This window comes from Drosophila albomicans, chromosome 2L (assembly GCF_009650485.2).
Source record: "Drosophila albomicans strain 15112-1751.03 chromosome 2L, ASM965048v2, whole genome shotgun sequence".
NCBI classification, from domain to species: domain Eukaryota; kingdom Metazoa; phylum Arthropoda; class Insecta; order Diptera; family Drosophilidae; genus Drosophila; species Drosophila albomicans.
In genome coordinates this window covers 22346107-22370818 of record NC_047628.2, presented here as the reverse complement: position 1 = coordinate 22370818, position 24712 = coordinate 22346107, and the positions used below count along the sequence as shown (strand labels likewise).

The window sequence follows — 24712 nt, the reverse complement described above, 5'->3', positions numbered from 1 at the left end:
ATCTCATGATCGTTTTTTGTTTGTATTTCATATAAACCAATGTAAATTATTTTCTGAGTACATAAATTTAATTTATACTCTTTTGCTTCAGCTCACACGTCGCAACGCTGAAGTGTACCCATTTCAGAGTAACGCTCCCTATCAAGGATATTGCCACTCATAGGTTCTACTTCATGTAATTTATTTACCGTCGCTGCTGAAGAAGAATGAAAGCGAAACGCCTCAAGGCGGCAAAAGTGCTCATAATTTCGATAACAATGTGAATTGGGCATAAGGTAAACATAACATAAAACAAATGAAATATAAAACAAGAGGCAAGGACTCAGATGCTGATCAACAAAATTTGCGGTTACAAGTTACAGAAAGCGATTTGCGATGAAAAGGAAAGCAAACAAATAAACAGCGGTAAATAAAACAAAGTTGCGACACAATGTGGCAACAATGTGGCAACAATGCGTGCAACGCAAACACACGAAAAAACGCTCACAGGGAGAAGGTAAACACCACCCAGCAGGATGGGATTGCGGATGAGGTCGGACTGGGTAATTACAAGCAAGTGCGCACCATTAGCTTCCGCAAACAGTGGCACATCGCGAGAGCGGGAGACGGGAGACGGGAGAGCGGACGCGATGATGATGACGCAGCTCAAGTGGAATGAATGAACAGATGTGTTAATATCAAACGCATTTCGTGAACCCTTTGCACCACAGTCTCAGTCACAGTCTCAGTCGCTGTTGCCGCAGCCGAACAATAATTGGGCTACCGCAACAGCAACACCCCCTGGTACCAGTCCCTTCACCCCTCTCTCTCTTCGCCGCAGCCCTTTTGCCGGAGGGCAAGCATATGCAGCATACAAGTTTGCGAGTCCTGGGCCATCAACTTGGATCAGCATTAAAGGATTATTGAGGCAAATGCAATTATTTGACAGGCACCGCCAACCCCTTCGGGCATCGTCTTGAGAAGTGGTTTCAGTGGTTGGGTCGTTGGGTGGTTCAACTATTCCCCTTGTTCCCCCCACAATTCCCCTGCCGTTGCTCTGTGATTATAATAAATTATCAATTATTGGCATTATATGTGCCTCGTTCTCTCTCAGACTTTGTGGGCGTTGTGGGTGTGGCAACACCCAGCAGCATTGTCATGCTGCAGACATAATTCTAAACGAATTATATGTGAAATACTGTTGTAATGCGAAACGGGGTAATCGCCCCGTTTGACGAGGGATCCCTGAGCAGGTTCATAAATATTTTGTTACGAATGAATATTAATGATTTTTCTTATGAATTGTAATAGAGACGAAATCGGAGTAGGAATGCTATTAAGGTCAAGATTTGTGACTGAACTATAAATAAGCTATATTGATTGATTCAATGCGTATTCTTAGACAGAAGAAGTTAAGTAGAAGCTCAGTAATATATTAAGTTTCTATATAAGAAAGTAAAGGCTTAATTCAGAATAATAGTTGTGATTAGCCAAGCGAAGCTTGCTCATAAATCTTTATAAATAAATACCGCTTTAACTGTAGTCATTTATATATGAAATCCCTTTTTTACATTAATTATGTATTTTGTATTCTCTTTCTCTTCAAAAAGTAGACAACATAAGCCGTCTCATTCAATTCACTGTCAACTCACATTCATTCACAAATTTCCTTGCTGGTTCATTAGACAATAATAATTATAGTCAGTTGGCATTTGGCATTTGGCATCGTCAAATTGCGGTTTCACATTCAAATTTATAGACTCTTAACAAATTTGTGGTTCCGTTTCACAAACCTAAGCATGCAAATTCAGTCAGAAACCAAGAGAACGAGAAGAGAGTGAGAAATCTTTGTGAAAATTGCACTTGTTTGTGGAAATTTGTAATCATTAGCGTTGGCAATTTGTGACACTGTGCGGGGGCAGCCTGGCAATTAGCGGATCTACTTCCACAATTGGAGAAGCACTACGAGCACAAAGGGGGGGGATGGGAGAGAGACATGGCTCTCTCTCGCACTCAAGATGTGGGTGGCTGGCACTCGAGCACGTTGCCCACGCGGCAACCGCTGAGAGATTGAGCGACTGAGCAAATTATGTGACAGAGAAAACTTAATGAGGATGCAACGCTAACTAGACACGTTGCCACTGCGAGCCATCGAGCTTTGCTGCACCACACAGAACACAGAACATAGAACTTAGAGCTGAGAGTCGACCCACACACAGGTGGCTATTAAAACACTTTGGTGTCGCGTTAGGCTCTGACAATGACGCACTCAGTTATTTCCGGCACAATTAGCGTGCCACAAGCACTTGCAACACACACATAGAGTCTAACCACCAAAAGCCAACACCACCCCCCTCCAAAAGCCAAAAGTCTTGGCAGAGTGACAGGTTCCCAGGCGCAACCTGATACTTTGAATTAAATTTGTAGCAAATTTCGATGTCAAATGTCCAACAATGGGACACTTGTCGCAAACACGTGTACTTGTCAGCCTAACAAAATTATCGGGCAACCACACAGAAGAAGAAGAAGAACAAAAATAACACCCAGCCACCCGCCTGTCAAATAACTTCTGACTTCGGTCCGAGTTTTTGAGCTCAAAAACTGCTCTTTAAATATCGGCCACAAAAACACCACAAAAATAAGTGAAAAAGAATATATTTTTAGCCCGAAAAAACAATTGGACAGACTACGAAAAAAAATGTGAGGGAACGAGACGAGTCGAGTCTTTTTGGAGCAGGCTTAGTCTGGGATTTCGATAATGGAATGAATGCCAAATATTTTGATGAGGGTGCTTTTCCAACATCGCAGCATTTTCAGCTTTTCCAGCAGCATTTTCAGCGACCACATTTTGACACATTTTTATCCCAATGCGAAAAATGCGGAAATAAATTTTATAATAAAATTTATTATGTACTTCGTTTGATTCCCGACTGACGCTTCCTTCATTCTCCCCCTCGCTCATTTGCCGCTCACTTGGACTTGGATGGCGGGTTCCACTTGGTGGTAACCTGATATGTTTTTCACTGTCAATTTTTGATGTTCGGCGTCTGTCGCGACGCATTTCATTTACTTAATGCGTGCCACAGTGCGAGTGCGAAAGAGACAGCGATGTATAAGCCTGGTTGGGTCTAGACTGGCAACTGATTTTCTTGATACACCGACAATTTGCCTACTTGACAGAGACAAAGTGCTTTGAAGTTGAGACTGTTGCTTATAAATGATATTGATTGATAAATTAGCTCAAACAAAAATATAAAAATGCGCAGCGATTTCAATTGCAAGCATCGGAACAGGTAATTCAACTGGGACGAGATATTAAGGACTTAAGATGGATTCACTTTGAAATAGAGTTTCGCAATTGGATGAGGAGTTAATGCAACGAGTCAAGACTTGCGTTGCTTTAATTTCAAATTCGAACTTTTATTGTAAGTAAAAAAAAGAAGGATAGAGAAAAATAAATATACAATAAATAATATACAATATTATATTACTAAAATATGTCCTCTAAATATCTAGACATTAACAAACCTTCAAGTTTTTTTTACTTCACTTTTTAACGCTTCTCAACACTGCAAACGCCTCATGCAAGCAACGTTTTGAGCACTTAATATTTGTGGCATGCGAAAAGAAGGCGCTGTGAAAGCTGCTTTTTATAGCTGTCTTATCATTGGCTGTATGGGAAACTCGTCTCTAACTTGTATATTGAAAAATAAATTTGATTTATTACGAATATTGTGCCGGCAAGTAAACCAACAATTTGGCCAGAAGCATTTCAAGTTGCTCGTTTGTCAGATTGCCAGTTTGCCAGTTGCCCAGAGAGTTTTCGCCAGCTTTCGCCATAAGAACTTTGCATATTTGCCTCATTCAAAATGTATATAGAATATTTTTTAAAGGCAGTTATTGCATTAGGTTGTACATGACCCCCAACGCGTCGTCCCACTCTCTCTCTCTCTTGCTCTAAGACATGCATATGCATTATTAATAGCCCAAACTGGGAGTTGGGGAAGATTGAGAAGAGATGGAAGAGCGCTTTGATCAGGCTGCGTGACCGGGCTAGGGTTGCCAACATTCTCGCTATTCTTGTGAAATTTGATACAATTTATGAACAAAATTTTATTTTACTTTTAACCTTTTTTTCTCCGAATGATGGAAATATGGAGGAGGGTGTTGGGCACTTTCATATTTTGCATAATTTCTAAAGGGTTGACCTCCATACAGTTGGAAAATCACAGTTACATTTCAGTCACACTCACCTGAACTCGTGCCTCCGTTAAGTTGATTTTCATGGCCAGATCCTCGCGTGTAAATACATCCGGATAATGGGTCTGAGCAAATGCCGTTTCAAGCTCCTCCAGCTGTTTTTGTTGTTGTTTGTTGGACCATTAAAAATTTACAATTACTCTCTTAGTTGTTTTCTCATTTTCTTGATATCCTCTCTCTCTCACACTTACCTGTTGCAATGTAAAGGTTGTGCGATTCCGACGTTGCTTGCGCCGCACAAAAGTCTCATCATGTATGGCAGGATGATACGAGTAGCTGGTATCTATAATGGACGAGCAAAGTCAAGGAATTAGCTATACCAAGGTGTTTGCATTAGCTGGCATAATTAAACTAGTTACAGCTCACTATTGCTCAATCTATCTCTATCTTCTCTATCTTGGTATCTCTTTCTCTATCTGTCTGACGGTGTTGAAGCATAAACTGAGAAGGCATAAGCGCCACTAAGCTGGCGACTGGTTTGCTAGGAGCACTTAAATGTAAGAGACAAAGCATAAAATATACCCGACATGAAATAAAAGTTGAAAACATCGGATAATAATAAAAATATGTAAAAATATATATTATTCATTTACATATATAAATGCAAATATACAAAAATAAAAATATATTGAAGTTAAATAAAAAATGTTCGTAAATATAGTTATTAATTAATAAAATGATAAAAATCATATTACATACAGAATATGTAAAAAATATACAATATTAACTTAAGAGAGAAAATAATTGATTTAAAAACAAAATTATATAAATAAGAAGATAATATAGATACATAAAATAAAAATATATATTCTTCAAAGGATTTTTTAGAAATATATTGTTTATTTAATTAATTTAAAGATTCAAAAAAAAACATTTCGATTGGCGTATTATTTATCTACACTAAAAGTTTCATAACTCTAGAGAAATGTCAACACTCTCAGGTTATGCTTTAAGTTCAACAACTCTTTAGTTTTGAGCTCATCAATATGCCAGTTAGATGTAGAAATGGTATGAGACTGTATAGCTGAGACTTTGTTCGGTGGCTGGACGTGCCTTTTTGCTGAAAGCCAGCTGTTGCCAAAATTGCAAAATTGCAGGCTAATTGAATTTTGTAGCAGCAGCGCCATTTTGTATGCTACAAAATATTTTATAACTGCCTTTGAGCAGAGTCAGCAAACGAAAGAGAAAGACAGCTCTAGCGAGGGAGATGAAGAGAAGTATGTATAAAGAGTAGATGGAGAGCGGGAGTGGGAGGAGGGGGCAGTAGCAGAGGCAGAGCCAGAGAGTTGGCTTGTGTGGCATGTTGACAGCCGCACTTGACCTCAGCAAAAGGCTGAGAGAGTGAAAAGGCAAAAGCATGAAATGAAAGCCCTGAATTGAGGCCAAAAATTTTCGGACTTTTCATTGTTGTTGTTGTTGTTGTTGTTGTCGTCATTGTTGCTGTTGTTTTCGTTGTCGTTGTTGTTGTTGAGCCTTTTTGCCTTGTTGTAAAATTAATTTTCAATTTGATTTTAAATAAATAATTAGCTAGCAAATTGCAAAATTTAATTTTAATTTCTTCTGCTCCTGTTGCTGCTGTCCGTCGTACTTAAGCTCGCCTTCTTCCCCTACAGCTCGTCCCACCTCCCAGTTACAGCTGCTGCTTCCGCTGCTCTCCGGCTGCTGTGTCAACTTTTTTTGGGAGGCTGCCTTAATCCGATTAGCTGAAAATGTTGTTAGTACCCCGTAGAAGCCCGCCGACTCTCATTTGCGCCATGTTGAAGGTCGCCATCTCTCTCGCCTATGCTCTTACTCTCTCTCTGTCTTTGTCTCTGGGGAATTCATATAATGCGCACTAATGTTGTTTGCTCACAAGTTGCCGCTGGCTTATCAAAGTGTCGCTATGCAGCATCAACAGCAGCTGCGTATTTAAGTCTCGATTAATATTTGATTATGGCAAATAATTACAAAATTTTGCAGGTGCATTTGCCACTCTAGCCACTGCTAATGAAGCCAGAGATAGATCGAACTCTTAGTCTATCTACTGCCCGTTGCCAAAAAGTGCCTGGCTAATCAAATAGTCAATGAGACGAGTACGTTTTCGTTTTCTGGCTAGGCTTTTTTTGTGGGCGGGGGGCGGACAACTTTGCTAATCAAATTGTTCGTTGCCAATAATTGCTTGAAATGCAAATGGACGCCTTGCAGCATGTTGCAAGGCCTGCTGCCTGCCGCTTGCTGCCTGTTTTGAGGCCAAAAAGCAAACGGCAATGGCAACGGCAATTAGCACAATTAGGTTGCCAGTGCAAATCCCCAAAGCGTTCAGCAGGCTTTTTCCTCCCTCCTCCCCCATTCACTACTCAGCAGCACACACACTTTGCCTGCAATAAGAATTTCATGTTGAAAGCATCGACCGATGTGCTAGTCCAAAAACATCAAATGTCAGTCAGGCAACAGTAACAACAACAGCAGCAACAACAACTCAACTAACCGCACTTGTCAGGAAGACAGGATTAACAAATCCTTGTTGGCAAATTGATTCAAAAAGTACGCAGAGGGCAAACGAGACAGACAACGTAGACAGCCAATGAATAAGATTGTACGAATGAACAATTGAACGACTACAAAAATATCCTGTAAATAGCTGAATACAAAAAACTGCAAGTCGAAGAGTTGGAAAACAACTAAACTGATTCTGATCTGCATCTTATATTGTATCAATTCCTACACCAATAATTTATTTTCATTCTTTTTTCAATCTTTTTCATAATAATACAAAACAATGCACACCGAAAATTAGTAAAAGAGTAAGAAAGCTTTTCTGACCTTGATCTTCTTTCTTTTTCTTGAATTAATTTATTTTGTTTTTTGTCTTGAAGAAAAAAATATATCTTATTCAGAAGACATACAAAGACTATTCTATGAGCAAAATGTATCAGTCAGAGATAAATATATTTTTAATATCTCAACCCTATCACAATATCCCATTTTCTATTTTTATCTATATCACATCGCATCGCATATCAAATTTCATTTCACTTTAGTTCTATGCACACCATTTCAATAAATTAATGCATTCATTGTTTTCTTATCTAATTACTCTGAAATTTTCCTGTTGATTAATCTGATGTTTGCACACACCTTAAAGGACCCCGTTTTCGTTCGTTTCCGTTTACAGGGCATAACAAGACCTCTCTGTATTTCTATGCCACTCTCTCTCCCTCTCACCCTTATTCGCAATCATTCCATCACTTTTCTCTCTCTCTCTCTGTTGCTCTTGCCATCTCTGTTTGCCGCCCCGCTCGTTAGCTGCGCCGGTAATGGGAGATAATTCAATTTTTAAACATTTGGCATAACAAGCGAAACCATCATTAAGGGATTTTTGGTCCTGACTGACGTAGTCCTTGCAATCAGCTACCCCTCTGTAGTAGTATCTTTGTATCTGTAGCTGTATGTATAAGTATCTGTATCTATAGCTGTTGCTGCTACTGTTGCTGTCGCTGTATCTGTTGCTGTATCTATAGATGTTGCCGTAGTTGTATCCGTAAGATACTTGTCTGCAACTTTTGTCTGTGTCTGCCACTTGATTGGCATGCAGCTTCACTTGACTTTGGCTATGTCTGACTAAAAATCAATTTTCATTCGATTTATGTGTGTGTGTTGGAGTTTTCCGACTTGCGTAATCTCAGACAAATTAACATTTATTATAGTTTTTGGGCTGCAAATGAGTTGTGGCCCAGTTTCAGTGTCTTCAACCTTGCAAATTGCTTGCGACACTTTTCGTCTCACACATTTTTGTGCCAAGCAAGCAATTTTTCCTTGATTTCCCCAATTCCCATTGCATAAGTCACTGCCGCAACAGTCCTTTGCGTCCCTCTGGTGTCATGGTTTCAATTTCAGTTCTCTCCGTCTCCATTTCCATTTCCATTCCGCATTTCTCAGTTCTCAGTTCTCAACGACATCGCACGCGCTCGAAATTTTAAATTAGTTTAGCAATTGAGAAGCGTTCCTCGGTGTCGACGAGTGTTGGAGAATCACGAATTACGAATTACGAATCACGAAACGAAACTAAATTGAATTAGGAATGCAAATTTTTGAGCTTTTTGATTTGTGTAAAGTGTCGCAGTTGATACCTCAAATATTTGATATACGAGAGCACATAAACACTGTGCTTTAGAGATACAACTTTGGCATAACTTGATTTGAGGTTTCTTGTGCGCTATCTTGACCATGCAAATGTAGCTTTTAAGTTGAAGATACTAATGGCAATATTAGATAAAGGCCTAACAATATTAGATTTAAGTTCAAGCTTAGCAAACCGACTAAAATGAACTTAAATATTCTATATTATTACAGTTGGATTCTCAGTTTCACCCGCATTTCAATGTACTCAATCATTTTACAACCTGGTTTAATAATCATTTCAAAAGCCGCTTAGCATTTGTAATTTGCAACAGATTTTCGAATTCAACTCATTAGATGTGGCTGTAGTTTGAGAATTAGCCAAAGTATCTACTCATAAATTGCATTAGTGACACCTTTGCTACTTCGAGAAGTCGACTCCTTGTGTTGGCTAACTGAAATCAAAAGCGACAGTTGAATTTGTTAGCTAATAAGCCACAAATATGCGTTGCTTGTTGTTGCCTCATCATGAGCATAAGTTGTCTGTAAATACTATATATGTCTGCTATATGTATCTGTAACTCAAACTGTAGCTGTCTGTCTTGTCTGTCATATTGAATAAGTCAGCGTCGTGTTTTGGCAAATGGAATTTGCACCTTCTGGGCAGCTGATTAGGGGCAAAGACGTGAGGCACAAATACCGTACGTGCAGCTACCTCATACATAATACATACAAATAGTATACGTATCCTGTCTCTGCCCTTTCCTTCTCCGCCTCAACCTTGCCTCCAGCCTCTTGTGTAATGCGTTCGTAAGTCTTGAGGATAATCCCATTACACTGTACTAGCTGAGCTCAGGCAGCCGAAAAACTAAACTCTTAAACTTAAATGCTCTGCAATTTTGCAGTCGGCACCTTTTAAGTTTTATTGCCCTCCCCTCCGAAATAAAAAAACTGTAATCGATTAGTGCTTTTTCGGCGGCAGGTGGCACCTTTGATTTCGATAGATAAATGCCGCTGAATGCTGACGAAATCGGCATCGGTTATCGACTGCATCGACAGCGGTTATTAAGTCGCAATATCCCGCGACACTTTCGCACATTCCAAAGCCGAGAGCTGAACACACACAATTTGCATGCCAAAGCCAAAATAATTGCATGATCCGAAATCCAACCAAACCCAACAAATTCCCTCTCTTTACCTCCCACTTCTTGGGCACTCCTTTGACTCTGGCTCTGACTCTGAATATCGATTGAGTTGCCGCCTCGCTTCGCTTTTTTTTTTGTTATTCCTTTTTTTTTTATTCAATTATAGTTATATGGCAATGATGGGCAGCTTCCTCTGCATGCTCGCTCTCGCTCAAAAGGCGAAGTTTATTATCGTGAGTGGCGGGTAGAGGGGAGAGGAATAGGAAATCGAATTGCTCTGTGGTTTTCTTTCGACATTTCAACGAATGGCGTTTAATGGAATTTTTATGCGTTTGCCATTCCGCGAATTGTCAATAAGTGAGCGGCTGTCCTAACTGACTGATGTACTGATTGGCTGAATGACTCGTTCACTGACTCTTTGCATCGCCAGTTATGACAAAAAATTAGTTGAAGCACTTTTAGAGAGCCCTTTTTGCTATCAATGCCTGAAGTGCAACTCAAGTGCATAGCTGATTCCATTCGTTACAGTTAAAAGCTTAGCAGAAATGCTTTGCTGAGTCACAAGTACAGAACATAATAAACTTTTTTCAATTTGTAAATAAACGTAAGGAAAACATTTTGATCGAATTAATGTAAACTAATTTTAAGCAACGCGAAATATTAGGAATGGAGTTCTAGCGATTACTATTCTTAAGTAAATTAACTTTAAAGATTCCAAATTATTTGTATAACTGTAATACAGTAAAGTTATTTCTAATTAAGTTTAAAGAAAATATAACTTTTAAGCTATAGAATTTGTACATTCGCAAACATGAGATACAAAATTAACTAAAATGTAACATTAATGCTACAGTTATATAACCGATCTTTTTTATTAGTAATTAGTCTCATCCTTATTCAATTTACATCATTTTGTTTACATCGACTACTTTCCTAAGTGTATATCTTTCTATTCTATTCTACTTGTAATACAGATGCCAATTTATTCTCCTTAGAATGGAACATTTTTCTAAAATATCATATTTATGCTATAGTTATTTGATATATATTTCAAATTAATAATTGAGATCAACCTTAAGATTATTATTCAATTTCTATAATATAATTTATGCCGAATACTTCAAAGCTCTGCCTTGGAGGATTGTTATGTATTTAAGATACATTATCTGCATTGTAATCGATTTCACCAGTTCATTCATTAAGCTTGCGAATATTCAATTAGAACCAAGTTGATTTTCTCTCTCTATTTCAATCTCTCTCTCTCTGTCGCTATGTCTCATGCCCTCTCTCTCTTTCTCGCCCTGTCTGTGTGATTGATGCTACCTGTCTCTGTCTGTCTCGTTGTGCTATTGGCACTTGTGCACACACTTACCCTCTGACCGTTTCGACACAAAACTTCTGCGCATAATTCATGCAACAAACCCTCGACATGTGCCTTCATGTAATCCGATATGCGACACAAAACCCATTCCAATGTCTACCCCAGTATATGTGTATGTGTGTGAGTGTGTATGTGTAGCACGTATAGCGTGCCACTAATAGAATAATTCGTTAATGTAACTAGAAGATACTTTGAGTGCGAGGACGAGTCGAATATAATCCGTTGTCGACGATTATCATTGGCTTTTTATCTAAAATTTAATTCGGCTTCTATTGAGAGTTGCGATTGCACTTTTGCCTGGCACTCAACTTGCCTCAAAAACTGAGCATCTGTTAGCTAGATGTATTTGGCAGATACTTTTATAGAAGCGTTTCATAGTTTCATACTCACATGGATGCGTGGCAGCAAATGGATAGTCCAGTGTGGGCAAACGGGGCGGATGCGGTCCGCAGGGATGCAGAGCGGGCGGGCACTGATAGCAAAACATTCCTCTGCCCGCAGCTGCAGGACCGAGCTGCAAGGAGAGAACAAGTACAACGAAAGATGCATAAGATACAGATACAAAGTTACAGATTGTCAATTGAGAAAACAGCGAAAATTGGTTAAAGATTGTCAGTAATTTTGATTAATTTACTTGCCAATCACGTACAACTATTTGAGGCTGGGGCGCACTTGTAATTTAAATGCAATTCAATTGATGATGATGATGATGATGATGACGACGAAGACGTCGGCAGCGACAGCGATGCTGACTGCAATGCGGGCCGACTTTGCGTCGCCTTTAATGTTGTCATATGCACCTCAAACTCAATTCGATTCAATTAAAGACAATTACAGCCTTATGACAAATAATCTACAATCGATTTGTGTTTCATTTGTTCCTTGTCGCTCATCTCTCTCTCTCTCTCTCTTTCTCTATCTTTCGGTCGTTTCTCTTTTGCAGTTGCTTAGTGCAGTTCGCTGTCTGCATACAATTAAATTGTCCTCAAACGAATCAATTGATTTAAATTAATTGCATTTGCCGCAAAAGAGTCGCAACATTCACTCACTCACATACTCAGTCTTTCTGTCCGTCTGTCAGTTTGTCAATCTGTCAGTTCAGTTAGCTTGCTTCATCAACTGAACATCAGTTATGTTATGAGTGCAATTGCCGCCCAGTTGGCGCCTTTGCATGTTTAGCTCTTAATTAGTCCATGAATAGTCCACATCTCTTGGAAAAACTTCACTCTTCCAGTCAAAGTTCTAGGGGAAAATGTCGAGAGAAAGTAATCAACCACAGTTCGTATGGGAAAGTCAGGAAAGTTTCTTTATATGTTGTGAAAATGATACTTGTGAGAAGATCCTATTGCTCTTAAGATTGTTACAAGAAACTTTAAATGATTTTCTTTTTCTTTATAAAGAAAAGGTTTGGCAGTAAATCATAAATATAATAACAACAGATAAAAGTATTTTAGTTAATATCTTTTAATAATTTGCATTTTTAAGAAGAAGCTTTATATAAAACATATGCACACAATTACTAAGAAAAATCTAAGAAGTTTTAAGTTTATTAATATATTGATTATGTTATATGGTTAAAGAAGAATTTACTGAGAAATATGTAAAAGATTCACTTAGCAAATATACTAAATATGCTTTCATCTTAATAAATATTATAATATATTATATTTTAGATGCAGAGCAAATCTCGCAGTTTGTCCGCAACAACTTAATTCAAGAATATAAATTGTATTTGCTAAGTAAATCTTTTACATTTTTCTTAGTAAATTTTTCTTTAACCATTTAGAATCTCAGTTTGCAATGTATACTACGATATACATATGTTTCCTATTAAAATCTTTTCATCACTCTGCTTCGATTTGAAGTCTGTTAACTTTACTTAAATAGATTAAACTTCCGGCTAATCTTTTCCCATAATCCAGTTAACTTAATAAACCCGGACTTGAGCTCGTTTTGCATGTTCGAACGTTCTTGAAATCCTTCATTCCGCCATTTAACTCTAAACTCCCTTCAACTATAACTTCCATCAACTGTTTAGCTCTCATCCACTCAATAAATATTATAGATGCAGAGCAAATCTCGCAGTTTGTCCACAACCACTTAATTCATGAATATAAATTGTATTTTCTAAGTAAATCTTTTACATTTTTTCTTAGCAAATTCTTCTTAAACCATTTAGAATTTTAGCTTACAATTTATACTACGATAAACATATATGTTATTTCCTATTAAAATCTCTTCATCACTTTGCTTTCTTAAGCTTCGATTTGAAATCTGTTAACTTTACTTAAATAGATTAAATTTCTTTCTATAATCCAGTTAACTTTATCATTTTGCATGTTCATGAAATCCATCATTCCACAATTCAACTCTAAACTCTCTTCAACTATAACTTCCATTAACTGTTTAGCTCTCATCCACTCAATAAATATTATATGTTAGATGCAGAGCAAATCTCGCAGTTTGTCCACAACAACTTGCGCACAATAAACTATTTAAAATGCTATTCCAAATAGCGTGCCATTAAAATTTCAAAAATCAATTTCAGAAATAGCATTTTGATTTGATTTACATTTAACACCCCGGGGTCAGTCAACACGAAGCGACTGCGAATACGTTGTGAATGTGTGCGAATACTCACACATACACATATGATACATATTATGGGCAAAAACAAGCTACTCTCCGGGTAATATGCATGGCTGGGCCCCTTTGGGCCACACCATTAAGCCGTAGTTGGAACGGAAACAGTGCCCGCAAAATGTGCATGGACCGATGTGCCGGGCCGGTCTATTTAATACTCCCAAATAATTCAGCATAAATTATTCAATGGAAATTAATTCACTAACAACAGTTACAGGGTAACGTTAGCATGGCACCTACCAGCTTCCCAACTCTCGGGTGCCACTAAAACTTTGCACAGTGAGGAGAATCGTTGTAGTTGTTGCTGTTGCTGTTGGTGGCAGGTTGAGGAGGCAGTGGCCGCATGTGCAACATTAGACACGAAATGGCAATTTTCCATTTGGCAAATGAGTTTTGCGGCCGACGGACTCCAAATACAACAATTATGCAAAATTACAAATTCTCACAATTCTAATGGAATGCTCTGGTCAGGAGTGGAGAGAGGGGGAGAGAATGGAGACTGAAAAGGAGGGAGCTGCAGGTGATGCTTTGGCTCGGCTGTTGATGCTGACTAAATGGAAATTTATTGGCGCCACGCCGTACGCAGCTCAGGGACGCAGCTGGCAACAGTTGTAGAGAGGGGAGGAGAAGGGAGGAAAGCGAGGTCGAGGATAACCGCGCCGCATTCGCATACGCTCGTCCTCCTGATGCCGTTAAATTATTTTGCGTGTGTAAATTTGGCGGAAATAGTCTGTAACATGATATGCTAACACTTGTGGTCCACAGCGGGTAGAGAGCGAAAGAGACAGACAGAGAGAGGGAGACAGAGAGAGAGAGAGAACGAACGTGTGCAGGCCATAAATAAAATTCATAAAGTTTTTTAACAAATTTACTCAAATAAATTAAAATGGCGCAAGGAAGCGGCAACAAATTTGTTCATGTTGTTGTATTCATGAGTTTTGAATGGATTCGTTGCGTTGCGTTTGCGTCTCCCTGGATGGCTGCGTTGCAAATTCTATATATGTATATGTATATATAGTGTGTGTGGCATGCCATCAGCTGTAATGTGTCATGCAGAAGTATGCACACAATTAATTTTAATTGCAATTGAAATTGAAATATAACTAGAAATGTGAGCACAGGAAATTGCGAGCACACAACACACTCCGTCCACTCGAAAATATGAAAGCAAACATTCTGTAATTCTATTCCCAAATGTTTTTCCATATCATAAATTGATGAGAAATGCATCTACTATCTAGTTTTGTCCTCGCCATTGCATTTGTTTGGTTATTAAGCACTCAGTTCTATGCTGCAAATTGATTTAACTTTTTCGAGAGTAGTATAAAATTGAATGCCAAATTAGAGTCGAGCTATAAGATGACTTTTTGTCGTTTGATAAAGCTTACAGTTGTAAATAAAATAATACATAATAATAGCAAAAATGAGAAAATTTATAATTACTTTAAACTAAAAGAATTAATATCCTATAAATTTCGTTGCATTATTTCTTATTTTAATGGAATATCTGTAACTTATTATAGCATATTTAAACATGATATTAATGTTTATTTTTAGTTTTAACTAAATATTCTTAGCTTAAAAGAAACTTTATCTAAACACTAAAGAAGAACTACATTCTATTTTGTATTGAAGTTTGGTTTTATTTTCATTTATAATCCCTGTGTTGTAAAATTACTTATTAAGTTGTTCCTCATTTAATAATTATTAAAAATATATATAACTCTGATCATTACATATTTAACTATGCTTAAGCATTTTTAACCAATTTTGTAAAAATCAGTTTAAACAAAAACATTAAACAAGTTCTTTCGAAAATTAAAGAATTTCATAATGATAAAAATGAAGATCTTAAATCATAGATGGATTCTACAAATAAAGTTTACTTTTTATATTTATATTTGTTGAGATATTTAATCAGTAAAAGAAAGCTAATACCATAACAACCCAAAACTGAATACACATTAAAAATCCAATCTCAAGCTCCCTAAGAGATTGATTCTCTTTAAAGAAAGTAACCTTGTGGACTGACAAAAAGTGTTGCCTGCTTCTAGGCTGGGCAAGTAATTAACACACTTTGGGGCCCACTTTGTGAGCGGCAAACACACGCAGCTGCAGTTGCAGTTGCAGTTGCAACAACACTTGCCACAGTCGCTGACTGCAAATGCAATTATCCAATTGCACGCAATGCACTTGTGAGCGGCTTTTGGGCCTAGGCGTAGACAATGCAACACGCTGCTGTCGCTGACACAAACGCAGAGGCAGACACAGAACCCCCGTGCAACACGCGAAACTCAATTAGCAGCGCACTAAACAGCGCAACGATTTCGATGAGTTGGCCGAAGAGGAGGAGGAAGAAGGAGGAGACAAGGAGAAGCTGCCACAGCTGGAGGTGCAGCAGGCGCTGACAAAACTGGGCAAATCTGTGTGCTAAGCTCGGACTCGGAGCTGCCTTTGTTGTCACACACACACGTATGTGAGTGTGTGTATGCGCCGTGTGGCAAGTTGAGCAGCCGTTGCTAGTTTCTGCCACGAGCCGTCGCCAAAACGGGAAATTCAATCAGAGCTGTAGGATTAGCCAGCGGCTGCCAGTGTCTACCCCAATTGCATTAGGCAGCAACAGCAACACAGCAAACGGCAACTGCAGTCGAGTCGCCTCCATTGTCTGCTTTCTCTTTGCCACATTCACATCCACATCCGTGTTTTGTGCACTCTACGCAGCGTTAATGGAATTAAAAATTTAATAACATTTTTGTGTGCTTTTTTTCACAAATATTTTGTATGCTTGTTTGTTGCGTGCGCTTTTCAAGCCAATGCATTTGGAGTTGCTTCCCCCTTTTTATGTATATATAGTACATACATATATATATCTCTATCTCTTTCTTGCTCCCCTTGTTGCTGGGTGTCGCTGCTGCTGATTGACTTGTGTTTCATTTTAATTTGGTTAATTCAAATTAATCAAGCGAAGTCGACAACTTTTTATCGCTCGGCGAGTGCATTTGTTTTCATATCGGGGCCATCAATTTTTAAATGGGGCATATTCAGAGTGGGGAAAATATTAAATATGTTTCAAATATTCAAATATAAAAAGGTATGATTAAAGATTGGAACTAACAAACGATTTATTACTTGACATAGTTCAAATTAATGTTATATCAGTAAAATATTACATGATTCCGTAATACATAATTTCATATTCAGAGAGGCGAAAATATTAAATATTTTTCAACTCATCAAGAAAATGGAAGAGGAGTTAAAAATACATAAGGAGGATTCAAATATAAGAAGGTATGATTAAAGATTGAAAATAACATTTACGATTTATTATTTGATATGTTTTAAATTAATGTTATATCAATAAAATAACACATGATTCCATAATATGGTATCAATTTAATTTCTATCAACTACATTTATGACATAAATAAGAAAAATAAGTCAAAAAAAGTATAAGCTCAAATAAATACAGAATAATACTGTACATATAACATATAATAAGACAAATATATTAATATCGAATAAAAATATAAATTCTGTAAGGTTGAATGTTTGACACTTCTTTAAGGTGATGTAAAATTCATGAAAATATGTTAATCGATTTAATATCTTTTTTCCAATAATCTTTTATTATTTCTACTATATATGAAAAGAACAAATTTTGAAAAAGCAAGTTGTTTATATTTTAAATAATTTTTTATTAAAAAAAAGGTCAAATATCGCCTTTTTCACGTTTGTGCTTTTTAATTATTTTCCTACTTTAATAAGATATCTGGTGGCAGTATTCTAAAGTCGTGCCTTGACAACACGTACTGAACAAAGTGCATTGGCATTATTGGTCGACATGAATATGCATGCACACTCTTTTGTCTGTTCTGTCTGCTCCAGCACAGCCCCAGTTTCAATTCCAGCTGCTGCTCTGGACAACTGGACGACTCGACAACTGTACAGTTGGACAGCCACTGGACGGAGCAACTGTCGCAGACGCATTTCCACTTTGTTGTTTGCTCAATTAATGCAATTGCTCGCCTTGTTGTTGTTGCTGTTGTTGTTGTTATTTTTGTGACATTATTAATTTATATTTATATTACTTTTACTGATGTTGCTGTTGCAGTTGCATAATGCGCATCAGACGTCGCTGCTGCAAATTGCATTACATTTTGATGCGTTTTAATTAATTTTGAGTTAATTTTTATTATTTTCTCAATGTTTTTTATTTGCTGTTTGGTTTTGTTATGCATTTTTATGGCAGTTGAATTTTGTTTGAAAAGTTATTTAGAGTGAAACGTTGACAATGATGCTGAATCAGCTGTTTTGGTTAATCAAGTTAATCAATTTACGTAAATTGTTAAAGATGCGGAATAATGAAATTGAAAGTGACTAGATTAATAAATTATTATTTTATGTATTTTTACTCGACTTAAGTATTATTTTAAATTTTATTCTGTAATACTTTTATTTACCTTTTTAATTTTGTTGAGTACTAAAATCTTTTTCTAACGTGTCTTAACAAACTTACACTCTTCAATTGTATTATTCGGCTTTTTGTATACATTTTAATGTACCAAATTATATTTGAAAATATTTTTGTTGTACTACATTAGTTTTAATTCATATTACTCTGAAATTTTCTCTATGTATAATCCTATAAACTTCAATTTAGTATACTTTAATGTATCTAAAAATACCATATAAATATTATTTTTACTTCATTACATTTTTAGAACTTTATTATGAAATTTTCTAATCTTCTGTCCTTTCTAATTTAGCTTCTATGATATCCGTATTCTCTTCAATTTCATTATATCTTAATACTTACTTGGGACTAAAACCGACATTTTCATTTTTAGGAGTCCCGCTGAATATATGAAAAAAATACTATATATGTGGTATTTCTACTTTATTACGAAATTTCCTAATCTTTGTCCTTTCTAATTTATCTTTTAAAATATTCCTATTTTCTTCCACTTTTAAAAACTAAACTTACTTGTTATATATAACACTCTTTGATCAAATTACTTCCCTCATATCTTGTCTCAATTTCTCAGATCAGGATCAGCCGACTAATTTATGAATAGAAATCTTTCTTTCTGTCAGACAGTTTAAAGAGTGTAAATTCGTAGACGCTTTCACATACGTAATAGCGACACTATCCGTAGTCCACAGTCGGACAACTAACCCAGATATCTGCCGCCCCCCCTCCACAATCCCCTGTCTGGCAAATCTGGTGGCTCAACCACCAAGGTCATAGTCACATCCAAAACGTCACTCCACACACACACACACACACAGAGAGAAACACATACTCGTGATTCCTCTTCATGCCCTAATGGACTTATCGGGCCTACAAAATCTCAGCGAATCGCGACTAAACGAGCTTAAAACAACAACTGAGAATACAGAGAGAGAGAGAGAGAGAGAGACAGAGAAAGAGAGAGAGAGAGAGAAAGATAGACGTCAAATTTCGCGAGCTGGCATAATTCACATAGCCAGACATGACAGAGAATCGCAATCGGAATCAGAATCAGAAACAGAGAATTACAGAATGAGAGATTCGAGTTCGTTATAGTTGTTGTCGTTGTTGTTGTTGTTGCATCCACGTGCGAGTCAGCTGCAATCGCTGCTGCCTCGTTTTGCCTCATCCCGCTTGCATTAGAGCCACTTAAACGCATTTGCGAAATTGCCTGCCACCCACACAACAACAACAACTGCAACAACAGACGAAGCTGCAACATGAGCAACAACAACTGCAGTTTTGTTTTTTTTCTCTTGCTTTCAAGTTGTTGTTGCTGTGCCTAAAAGCGCGATAATTTTACGCCGCCAAGAGGTGTGCAACGAATGTGAGTGTGTGTGTGTGTGTGTAGGAGGTGTGTGTGTGGGACTCGGCTCACTGTTGTTGATGAGGTTATCACTTTGCGAAAAGTAAAGTGCATCCGTTTTTAGAATTGTCCGTCCACATAATCAAACTAAACTGGCGCAACGTCCACGTCCTCCTCTCTCCTCTTTATCTCCCCGTCTCTCTCCATCCCTGTCTCTGGCGTTGATTGCAGTTTTTGGCTGTGTTTTGTTTTTGCTGCTGCGGTTGCATTAAGCGCATTTGATTGCGTCAATTGGCTCGCGCCTAGGCTCAAAACACAAAAATCCAAAAAAAAAAACACAAAAAAATATAGGAACTAAATGGCACGATTTAGGCGGGTTTCAAGCTCCAAAAAATACCCTATAAGAATATTAATTTTTGAAACAAATTCTGTATAAAATAAGATATTATTGTCCTTAACATATTTTGTAAGTTTTGTGAAACTTTTTGGTTTGATTTCTAATAAGTTCAAATGTAAACTGAGGAATGTTTTATATAATTGTAAAGTTTTCTATTAAATTAAATTCAGGAATATTAATTTTTGAAACTAATTCTGTATAAAATAAGATATTATTGTCCCGAACAAATTTTGTAAATTTTGTGAAACTTTTTGGTTTGATTTCTGATAAGTTCAAATGTAATCTGAGGAATGTTTCACATAATTGTAAAATATTCTATAAAATGAAATACTAAATTAAAAAGAAATTACAATATTAAAACATTTGACAAAATAATTTGGTATTTCTCTTAATTTAATATTAATTATTAATTGGAAATAAAAAAAAAAAAGAATTTGATATTAGGATGAATTGATGCATGTTTAGTAGGTAACTTTTCCTTTCCTTTCCTTTCCTTTCCTTTCCTTTCCTTTTCTTTTCTTTTCTTTTCTTTTCTTTTCTTTTCGTTTCTTTTCTGAATTTATACTCTTTAAGGATTACTTCTTTATAATAATGAAAGTAGAGATCACTAGTTAAAGCTTTGGCAATCATAAAAGGTATTAGATTGCTCTCTTTGATTGCTGTTTCAATTACAAGGTACCTAAAAAAATGCAGCCTTATCTAGGGAATCTCTGACTACGAAAATATCACTAAATTGAATTATGTGCGCAGCTCAGCAGCCAGCCAGCCATCTCCCATTCCACCCACCGCCCGCTGCAGTTGCTCCGACTGCGATCCGTGTCCAAGTGTCGCCAATTGTGCAACACGCAAGGCGAGAAGGGGCAACAACAAGCGGCAAGCGGCAGGCATCAGGCAGCAGGCAACGGGTGACATTTGACGAAAGCCAACCCTTCAATTTGAATACGTCTTCGGGGCGCCCGCATATAGGAGGTCTACACACACACACACACACACACACACATTTGAATACATTTCCATATACGTATGTGAGCTGGTAATATTTCTCTCTGGACAATTGCGTGGTTCGTGTTTTGTTTTATTATAAATATTTTGATTGAATTTTCTGTTTAATTAAAGCAAATTGCTTTTTATGTGCATTTGCCAACGGGTAACTGCATTCAGTTCCAGTTGTTCTTGTTGTTCTTGTTGTTGTTCTTGTTGTTGTTCTTGTTGTTGTTCTTGTTGTTGTTATTATTGTTGCGCCTCGGGGGTTCTCTCGGCTTGTTTAACTGACAATTTGAGAGATTCTTGGGAAAAATTGTGGAACATAGAACATATTCCACACTCTCCCAAGAGAATCTCAATTTATCATACTTATCAATTTTATTATTAATCAAAATATGTAAAAAAGAAAATAAATTTCGATTTTTATCAAAATCTCTAATAAAATTGCATTTTCCGAAAAGATTCTCAGTTTATTACGACTGTTAATTGTATTATTAATGATTTGTTTACAGATTGATAAAGTTTTTTCTCATTCTAAAACATTTTGAACCAAACGTTGAATTTAGCACACTCGAAATTATTATTATAATGAAATATATAAAACGTGAATTCAAATTTTTCAAAGTTTAATTCGGTTCTAAATTTATGCCTGCGAAACATTTTGATCAAATATATTTTTATTTTATCACATTTCCCAATTGGTTGCTTTCCTTATCGCCACACACACACCGATGATGGTTGATGGTTGACCAAGCGCAGCAATTGGCCCAGTTCATTCAAAAAATGTTTTCAATTTCGATAGTCAATTCAATCAAGCAATCAATAAACATGGCAACTAACCTCCAACTATGCCCAATAGCCATTTGTACGATAATTCTATTTGCTAATTTAAATATGCCAAATTGTATTTTATTTTTATGCGCAGACACACAGAGAGTGAGAGAGAGAGAGAGAGAGAGAGGGAGAGAGAGGGAGAAAGTTTGCACCTTGTTCATGCCCATTTTGTATTCCCGATTCGCAATTCCCGCTGTTCCCTGCTCATTCCCTAATTGAGTTGAACGAAATGAAAACGAATCGAAACTTGGCGATGACAACAACAAAAATGAACTGGCAACCAACCATCGTCATCGTTGTGTGTTGACCCCTCAACTGGCACCCACTCAATTGAGGGGAACTCAAGCTCCACTCGACCAGGAGTTTCAGTTGGAGTCGGAGTCGGAGTCGGAGCTGAAGTCCACATGGCGTTTGCATGGCTGCCAATTAATTTGCGGTTGATCAATTCAATTTGTAGCTTTGCCTCTCTCTTTCTCTCTCTCTCTCTTGCTCGCTTTTTTGCGATACCATCTTTACAGACGTAGCAGATAGAGGTAGCCTCCTCTGGTAGCCTCCTCTGGTACCACCCAGGCTTTAATTTGTTGGCGCGCTTCGGATTCGTTTGGCAAATTATTGGCCATTGATTTTGTGCTCCCCTCCAGCACGTGTCTGCGCTCCTCGAAATGTAAAAAAAGAGGAGTTCATCCTCTCATGGGGTGCATTGGAGTTTGTGTATTTTGGAATGGAAAGAACCGCAGTGCTCGGCACTCTTTTTAATTACCATCAATTATTCAAACTGCATTTGGAGTGATCAACTTTGGGTCTGTCGTCAATTAAGCTGCGTGTTGAAAAAGAGTTTTCTTTTCAATCTCTCCCTCTCTTTCTCTTTATTGTTCTTCTTCATGCTCCACACAAAAGTTTCTCATGCCACAAGCATAAAATCCTTTTTTTCTGCTCTGAAGTGTTCACGAATTTTGTGCGATTTCTGACAGGAAAGGCATCAACACAAACACTTTCGATGTGCCTCTTCCTCGAGTGGAGGCACTTAAAAAAACTCTCACACATACACACACACATACTTGAAGACACTTGTACAAGATTTTTATCAAATTTCAACTCATTAAGAAATTTTTAATGCAAATTAAAAACGTCTAAATAAATTACGCGCAAAATGTTTGTGCCTTGAAATTGAATTGAATTGAAGCGAATTGAAATGAATTGAATTGCATTTGAAGTTGGCAAACTTTACTTATAGAGATGCTTAGAATGAAAAAGAGAGATGAGATGAGAACTAATGAGAATTTTGATCAGAGCTTGATTTTGCAGCTGCTTAGCCAAAGAGTTATGTAGAAACTTTATAGCCATAATGTGATATTTATTATATTGGTTTAGAAATTCATTATTATATTTATTATATTGTATTATTTCAATATACAAATTTAGCACCTTTTTTCATAAAGAATTTATATTTAAAATACAATTTTATTGACCTTAATGATGTATCTGAAACTTATTCTATTTAATTTTTTGTTGATGAAATAAGACCAAATATAGTAGAAGTGAAAGAATAACTCTTTATGTAGATTTTATATTCTTTCTAATTATAAAATTATATTTAAGATACAATTATAATGACCTAAATTATGAATCTGCAATTTATTGAATTCTTGTTGATAAAATAATACCAAATATAGTTGAAGTGAAAGAATAACTCTTTATGTTGATTTTATATTCTTACTAATTATGAAATTCCCTTATAGTTCTTCTTTGTGAATTCTAATATATTGATAAATATTTATATTTACATTAAAATTTCTGTAAGTTATTTCCTCAATAGTATTATCTTCAGATTTCAAGTCACGTGCATTGCATAAACTTGACATTAAGAATATCAATATGGTTTACTTTTATTGGTATCATTTAGCATCTTCCTTCCGTCCACTCTCTTAACTACCTCAAATTGAATTTCTCTAATCTTGCCAAATGTTTCTAATAGGTTAAACTTACCTTATTACCGTCCGTGAAAATTTTGGCAGTAATTCTTCAAGCGTGGCGAAGAAAGAAAATCCTTGCGTGTAGTTCTTGAGAGGTGGCCTCAAAAGCAAGAACAACAACAACAACTGCAGCAATAAAGAGAAACTTTTCGGCAAAAGTGTAAAGAGCGTTTCAAAGCACTTGACAGACAGCGGGTAAGTCAAAAGTTCGAAGAAAGAGTGCGTGCAGTTGAAGTTTTGTGTTGCGTTTATCTCTCTCTCTCTCTGTCTTGATGTTTCTAACTGTTATTGTGCCAGGTGTGAACTAGGCAAAACTTTTGAGTCACACTCAATCAAAGCTCTAATTTAGCGCAAAAGTTTCAAGTTTAACACACACTCGAACTCACACACGTGACTGGATTGCCGTTGTAATGTGTAATGTGTTTTTTTTGCTGCTATATTGATGCAAATTTATTTGTCTTTCACTCGCACTCTCACAGCTCCCAGCGACAACAACGACAACAACGAAGGCGAAGACGAAGACGAAGAGGACACACCGAAAACGCTCAATTGCAACTTTGCTGCTTATCGACACGTAGATTTTGCATGAACTGTTCTACACTGTTATACGCTGATGCTCTCTATATAACACTCAGAATTTGATGTGAACCGAACGCGTGCAATGGTCGATTGCGAATGATCTAACTGCCGACGCAGAGGCTGCGACGTTGTTTCTGTTACTATCGCTGCGTTTGCTGCGCTACGACGCTGACGTCGCTGTTGTCGTCGCCGTCTAAAGATGGCCGCAAAACGGGGGTTGGGTTCGGCTTGTCGGCTTCTCGGCTTTCGGGCTTCGTTTTGCTGCTCGCGTGCCTTCGCTTCGTTTGCGCTGCTTTGCTATGGGGTCCCCTAAGCGCCGCCTTGCTGTGCATTTATGCATTTCCCGTTATTATGCGCGCATGCGCTGCGCTGTCAGCCAGCCAAAGCAGCGCGCTGTTGTTCTGTTCTGTTGTTGTGCTGCTCGCACAGCTGTGCGCTCTGTCCTGCACACACACACACACAAGCGCACACACACTCGCGCATACGTAAGACAATTTTCTCATTTTTCGCAGGGCCATCAAGTTTTCTTGTTCGCGCATTTTCATTGTGAAATTGAATTTTCGGCATGGGAACGTCCAGGACGTCAACGTTGATGGCGTCGGCGACGGCAGCGGCAGAGGCGA

At 37.3% G+C, this 24712-nt stretch overlaps 1 protein-coding gene across 1 annotated transcript in view; it reads right to left on the bottom strand.

Moving 5' to 3' along the window:
* The window catches only part of LOC117564747 (optomotor-blind protein), a 38148-nt gene extending 13900 nt beyond the window's left edge, over positions 1–24248 (bottom strand). Inside the window, exons 1-4 of the mRNA XM_034243637.2 lie at positions 23524–24248; positions 11254–11377; positions 4431–4522; positions 4233–4334 (exon numbers count right to left, since the gene is read on the bottom strand). Of these exons, the coding sequence (XP_034099528.1) occupies positions 4233–4334; positions 4431–4522; positions 11254–11350 (291 nt within the window). The 5' untranslated portion in view covers positions 11351–11377; positions 23524–24248. The remainder of the gene's footprint in view (positions 1–4232; positions 4335–4430; positions 4523–11253; positions 11378–23523) is intronic.
* Positions 24249–24712: the final 464 nt, after the last annotated feature.